Source organism: Poecile atricapillus, chromosome Z (genome assembly GCF_030490865.1).
Source record: "Poecile atricapillus isolate bPoeAtr1 chromosome Z, bPoeAtr1.hap1, whole genome shotgun sequence".
In the NCBI taxonomy this organism is placed as follows: domain Eukaryota; kingdom Metazoa; phylum Chordata; class Aves; order Passeriformes; family Paridae; genus Poecile; species Poecile atricapillus.
The window spans coordinates 63,150,107-63,156,713 of NC_081289.1; the positions used below are offsets into that span (position 1 = coordinate 63,150,107).

At 42.4% G+C, this 6,607-nt stretch overlaps 1 protein-coding gene across 2 annotated transcripts; it reads right to left on the reverse strand.

Moving 5' to 3' along the window:
* Positions 1–880: 880 nt before the first annotated feature.
* On the reverse strand, positions 881–6,269 carry LOC131572884 (transmembrane protein 52B-like). 2 transcript variants are annotated; one of them, XM_058826310.1, is made up of 5 exons: positions 5,828–6,269; positions 5,238–5,253; positions 4,477–4,515; positions 3,420–3,586; positions 881–3,028 (listed from the first exon to the last, which is right to left on the reverse strand). In XM_058826310.1, the coding sequence occupies exons 1-5, from the start codon at positions 5,829–5,831 to the stop codon at positions 2,778–2,780; spliced, it is 477 nt and encodes a 158-aa protein (XP_058682293.1). In that variant the 5' UTR covers positions 5,832–6,269; the 3' UTR covers positions 881–2,777. The 2 variants fall into 2 exon arrangements, with proteins under 2 accessions (XP_058682293.1, XP_058682292.1); XM_058826309.1 differs by having other exon boundaries at positions 5,210–5,253.
* Positions 6,270–6,607: the final 338 nt, after the last annotated feature.

The following is a 6,607-nucleotide window of genomic DNA, read 5'->3' on the forward strand; positions in this document are numbered from 1 at the left end:
GGGCTGCTCTGGCTGCAGTCTAGGCTGAATCCCAAGTGTTAAGTGTGTGGCTGCAGGCTCCTGTGGCACAATGAGCTGCGTGAGTTTGTCCTGCAGCCAAGGGATTGGGGCAGCTCAGCACTGGGGCTGCTTGGGGAATGGCCTCTGGAAAGGCTTTACCTCAGAACTGGAATGGTGTTTTAGGATATTTACTGTTTCACAAGGACAAAGGAGTTCGGTCCAGGAAGGAAAAGAGCCTGTCTGTCCAATCCTGAGCCTCTTTCTAAGAGAAAGCTGAGCCTGACTGCAGGAAGGGCTTTCAGGAATTGAAAGATGCTTTAGTGACTGCTCCTGCACTGGGACTATTGGGCTTTCTGGGCAAAATTGCTGCCTTGTGGAGCAGAGAGATGATCATGTGTTAAATGCCAGGACAGCTCAGGGTTTGCAGGCAGGATGAGCTGGATTTTCCTCCTAGAAAGCACTGTGAAGACTTCCAGGGAGTTTCTGGGCTTGACAGTACTTGACACATGTTCAGTGGACTCAAATGTCTCTGCTCACTTCAGGCGTTTACTGTGGAGTAAATAAGAGCCTTCCAGGGAATGTTCTGCAGCTTGGTGAAGCCAGGCCTGAACAGCACTTCACAGTGCAGTTGATAAAATAGGTCACTCTAACAGGTGTTCCACAGACAGTTATAATTACTATTTCAGTGCCAGGCTGCATGGGGCTCTGAGCAACCTGGTTGAGCAGAAGGTGTCCCTGCTATGGCAGGGAGGTTGGAACTCAATGATCTTTAGAGTTCCCTCCAACCCAAACAATTCTATAATTCCAAGATTGAAGAAAGGTGTAATAGCAGAAGGGACATAAACATACATATCACTTATTTACTTATTCCATTCCAGTTTATCAATTGCTAATGATAGAATAAAAAATGAATAGACAAGGAAGAAGTTTGTGACCTCAAAATCAAGATCCTCAATAAATTCCTTTAGATACAAAACTCCTGTGACTGGTCAAAGCCTGGGGCATCATCAAAGATGCTTTGATTGTTCAATTTAGCTTTGTTCTACCCCTGAAGGGCTATTTTATCTATCCCTGAAGGCTATTTTATCAACCTTCTCTAAAATTTTCTGTGGTTGTAATCTTAACAGCAGTTAGGTTCCTAAATATGTTTGGGACCTAGTCCATGTGAGACCTTGTTCAACATTATCCTTGTTCTTATCTACAAAATAACTGTATTTTCTGTATTTCACAGCAAAGAAGACCAGCATATTAACTAAAGTGGGAATTGCAGGAAATGCCATGCAGGCATTTCAAAAAGATGTGACCTGTGCCTTTATATCAACATGAACATATGCAGGCAATTTATTAATGGCTGAATGAATCATCATGTGATATTTAATGTTGTCTGCTTTAATGATTTCAGGTGCTGAATCCAGGGTAGAGACAACACTGATGCAGTTCAACACTCACCTTCTCCTGACTGCCTAGTCCAAGGTTTTACAGATGGGCCATACCTATGTTAATCCAGCTTTATTAATATTTCTGGATCGTTCAACATATTTGTATTGACCAGGAGAGCCCCACAAATTATTCAGTCTGAGAAATGGCTGACATGTTTTAAATGGTCCCACTTCGATTGATCTGTTTTTGACAGCAAAATTAGGAATTAATAAATTATACTATAGGAATGCATTGAAAATATGATTGAGCTTTATTTCAGAGGTAGTGTTCTTGCTCCTCTCCTTGTTTGATCTGTTGGTACATATCTAATATTTTTAAATTCATATATAAGAGCTTGTGACTACCGTTTCAGAATTGCTATATATCCCATTTAGAACCAGACTGTTCATTCTATGTATCCTGCAGGGCATTAAGGGCATAATGTGTACATACAGTCTGTATGTATGCTTTCTTTCCTTTACATGCAGATTGTTTCCATTTTTTTTTTTTTTTAATTTGCTGGTTGGCAATTTCCAGAGGTTGGATGTTAATATTCAGTTGTAATAGACTTTTGTCGCATTATTTTAGGAACGGCAAGGCAGTACAACACAACTCTCTTGTGAGTTGAACAGGAGAGCAAGGTTTATTACCTCAGATCTTCTTTTATAGATCGATATGCGAAAGTACAGAAAGGTAAAACTTATTGGTTAGTGAACTAACACATCACCATCATTGGTCAGTGGGGTACACCACCCCTCGACCTTCTCTTGCAAGAAAAGAAGAAACTGACAAACAATACCTGCAAGGCTGTCTTCTGTCTCTGAGGATTGTTTTGATTTCTCCTTATGATTTCCCAGGCTGCTTTCTCAGGTGAGTCTGAGAAAGTTATGCGGCCTGCTATTCCACAGGCACTGTGCTCCCTGCTTGTTGCTCGCATTTAGCATCCATAGACCTTTGCAAGTATCTTCTTTTTTTTTTTTTTCTTTCTATTTTGAAGACTACTCTGCCATCCTGAGGAAACTGAGGCTAAAGGCAAGAGGAATGAGAGTTGCATCTGCAGCCACCCTGCAGATCACTAGCCTACAAAAAGGCTCCTGTTGCCTGCTTATTTGTGCTGTGTGATTCTAGTGTTGTGTGCGTGTAATGAATGGACTTGGAGAATGCAAATTATCTGAAGGAGGTGTCAAAAAGAGCCATTGGACTATGCTAGACCTGAAAATACTTGGAATTTTAGTTGCTTTTCCCCTCTCTTTCTCAATTGACTACGGAAATGAATCTGAAATTCTTAAATTTGCCCACCTTAATTAGTCTCTGCATGTAACTATCCTGTATTGTTTGCTGTCAAGTAAAACCAGACATCAGTGTCCTGGGAGGGGCGGCTGGGCATCCTTGCGCTCTTCAGGTGCCGGCAGTTTTTCCTCTGGCACTGGATCCAGGTCTGGCACCTTCTGCCCCGCCTTGGCGACTGTGAACCTGCTCATGTGTAAAGCTTCTTCATACACTGGAGGGGTGTCTGATGTGGAGAGTGGAGGTGTTCCCTGGGCAGCATTGTGGGAGTGTGCCACGGCTAATATTCTCCTGGCTGCAGGCCCAAACACTGAGTGGAGAGCTGGAAGAGAGGAGACAAAAGCTGTTTGCCTCATCCTTTAGAGGATATCCGCAGGGTTTTCCCTCCCCACAGCCAGGTTGATTTCCTTTTCCTGCTCCTTCAGTCTTCCCTAAAAGGCATGTGTATGTGAAATCCCACATACACACTAGCACCATCCCAGAGTTCCTCTTTCCTGAAATGCCACTGAAACCTGTAGCTACCTTTATTCCACCCAAACTTGTCTCACAGCTGAGCACCTTAGTTTGTAGCATGTACAGAGGTAGCTTGTCCTCCATCCTGCCATGAGCTTCCCTCTGTCAGCCTTGGGGTGTCACTAGCTGGGCACTACAGAGTGCAGCCCCTTCACTTGACAGGGTGTTGAGGTCCCCAGGATCTGGCAAGGCCAACTCACAAGTGATGGTGCTCTGCAAGGTGCTGTCATGGTCAAACGCGATGACGGTGACCTCATAGGGCTGGGGGCCAGATTCGTCCCCTGTCTGATGGCACTGGAAGCAGCACCTCATGCAGACAGAGACCAGGCCACATAGGAGCAGGAGCCCCCCAATCACCAGCACCAGCCTGCAACGGGAGGGGACACAGAATTAGGACAGAAAAATTTTGTTTACAGGGCACCTCTTAATGTCTCTGACTGCTTACAGCATGGTTAACCTCAAAGCTACACAAAGTCACCTGGGGCTTTGTCCAGCTCAGTGTGGACAGTATTCGGGTATGCAGACTGGTCATCCCTCCAGGCATCTGTTCAAGTGCTGCACCATCCTCAACGTGGTTTTCTCCTGTCTAATCAGAATTTTCCTGTCTGCAGCTTTGTCAGCCATCTTATGTGCTTCTACTGAGCACCTCTGAGAAGTCTCTGCCTTTATCTTCTCTCAAGATCCCCCTTAAGTAGTGGAAAACTGCAATTACTTTGTTGTCTTAGCTTCCTCCAGGCTGAAGAAACCTCGTTTTTTAAATTGGCTCTCCAGGGGACCGGCTTCAGTTTTCCAACATCTATTTCGTACTAGGGGACCAAAACTAAGTATGCTAGACACCTTGTTATGACTGACAAGCAGAGAGGAAAAACTGGATCGTGCCATCTTCTGGCATACATTATTAATTCAGTCTTCTAGATTTTCAACAACTACCATCCTTCTTAATACCATCCTGGTATGAATGACTAAGAAATCAGACAGAACTTTAAAAATCAGTCTTTTAAAAGGCATATTGTACCATGAATACTTTATTAATAGTGTTCATATGACTAAACATGTAGAATAAAAAAGGAGGCTGGTGGGTCAACTTTCGTTAAAGACAGTGAGATATCTAAAGGGTTGTCTTGCTCTTGTAGAGCTTTAGAGAATTCCAGGGAAAATGAGGGCATGGCATCACTCTTGAGCAGGTCACATTTAATCACCCTTTGCTACTGGAATTGTCTAGGGATGCAGATATTTAGAGTAAACATGTTACCGTACCAGATATACCACAGACGGTCCCACGCTGTACCTGAACACCTGAAGAGAGGAGGGTACAAGAAATAGTTATCAACAGAGCACCAAATAAATGTGAAGATCCCTATGGTTGTCTCCTCCATCTCCCCTCATGCTCCTCAATTACTGCCCAGATTCCAGATGGCACAATGATGAGAAACTCATTGTGCCTTGTGGAGGGCACAGTTGTCCAACCTCATCAATATCCCTGTTAGGTGAATTTCCCTTCTGTTTGCTTTATATATTGATTGTTTTCCTGATATTTATCCTTGCCCAGTTCCCTTTGCAAACCTTAGAAATCTGCATTCATGTTTGCTTTTTTTCTTTTGTATCAATACATCATTTCGGTCATTTTTACAAATTACATTAATGATAGTAATATTCACCAAAGCAGTATATTTCAAAACATTTTTTCAAGGAAAGTTTGATTCTAAATTCATAATCCAAATCAACTGAAATTACACCAGAAAGCTCTTAACTATTGCAGTAATGCAAACAGGCAGCAGGAGCAGTACCACACGATCAGTATGTTAATCAATAAGAATAGTAGTTGATACAGTTCATATTCAAAGTAATGGTGATTTTACATGAATTTTGAATACAACTAAATAAGATTTTCTGGAAAATGTCAACCATCAGGTCATAACACTCATGTCCAGTATTGCCTTTGTTGTTCATTGTTTTCTCAAAAGAAGAGCAAGATTGACAAATACTTAACAGTTCAGTGTTGAGGCAGCCTTCCTCACCTCTCACTTGGGGGAACTGAAAGGAGAAAAGCAGCAAAGACATAGCTAGAGTGAATTAAATCTTTGTAATGTGCATATTGCATATCTTTTATATTATGAGTCTGGATCTCCTATGGTAAGGACATACTGTTACCTATTTTCCATTGTTTCTATCATATATTCTGCTGTAGATTTGAAGTTACTCTTACCAACAGCACTGTTTCATATATTAACTTCCTGTAGTCCTCAAAATCCTTTTAGTACTGTTCTTAACTTCATCATCACTACAACTTTCCCTTTCTCCAGTACAAACCATGTCATTCTCCACCTGAAGATCCTTCTCCATGCTCAAATATTAAGAAACTTTAAATACCCTGCTTCATGTTATACCCACCCTGTCTTGAAAACTGCTCTGTCCCTCCAGCACTCCCCTACCCTTCTCATTCCTTTTCTTTGGGTACCCTGATGTCTGTCCCTGGAATAGCAGCAAATATCTTCTCGGTGTGTGCCTTTTAAATATCCAGGAAATTATTTTTGCTAATGGCCCTCCATCTTTCCAAGGTAACTCCACATCTGAGCAGAGACCCTGAGGGATGTCAGAGATGACTTACCCATAAGAAACTTCCCACAACAAAGCAGATCATGACTGAGTTATGCATCCCTGTAAGGTGATTGAGTGGCCTCTTGGTGTCTCAAGTTGCTCAGAGTTTTCTTGTCCTTTCTACTTTCAGTTCATCCTCATCAGTCCAGTGGAACTCACCAGTTCCAAGTGGAACTGGCCAGAAGAAGGAGCGGCTTCCGTGGTGTGTGTCGAATCCAATCTCTTTCTCCTACTCTACTTCTTTTTGCCCTTCAGGTTTTTGCTTTCCCTCTTTTCCTTTTTGTCACTGGCAGTTCCTGATTGTTTCTGCCTGTCTCTTTTTGTTATTCTCTTGCTCTTCCTCTTTTGAAGGGATTCCTAAAACCTTCCAGTCTGATCAGGAGAAGTAGCCACAGGTTCTTACTCTAGATGTTTAACTAGTTCAGTGAAGGGCATCATGAGATCTCTGCAGGCCTGACCCTTCCCGTGTATGAGCAGAAAGGGTCTCTGAGTTTGTTCTTTCCCAATTATTTCTGTCCCCGCCCCTACCCTGAGGGGAGTGGGTTGAAGGTCATGTTACTGACCTGTATAAATGGAGTTCAGATTCCTCTCTATCCTCCAGTACCTTTTCTGCTTCTGCGCTCACATTGTCCTACCTCTGACAATTCAATCTACTGACTTGAAAGAGGTTTCCATATAATAACCATATCCAGCATTTTATCTATCTATCTATCTATCTATCTATCTATCTATCTATCTATCTATCTATCTATCTATCTATCTATCTATCTATCTACCTATCTATCTATCT

Coding starts and splice junctions, on each gene's coding strand:
- LOC131572884 (XM_058826309.1), bottom strand. CDS start 5,875: ATGCATAACTCAGTCATGATCTGCTTTGTTGTGGGAAGTTTCTTATGG. Junction 5,254..5,827: donor TTGTGGGAAGTTTCTTATGG/GTAAGTCATCTC, acceptor TTCTCCTTTCAG/TTCCCCCAAGTGAGAGGTGA. Junction 4,516..5,209: donor GGCTGCCTCAACACTGAACT/GTTAAGTATTTG, acceptor TCCTCTCTTCAG/GTGTTCAGGTACAGCGTGGG.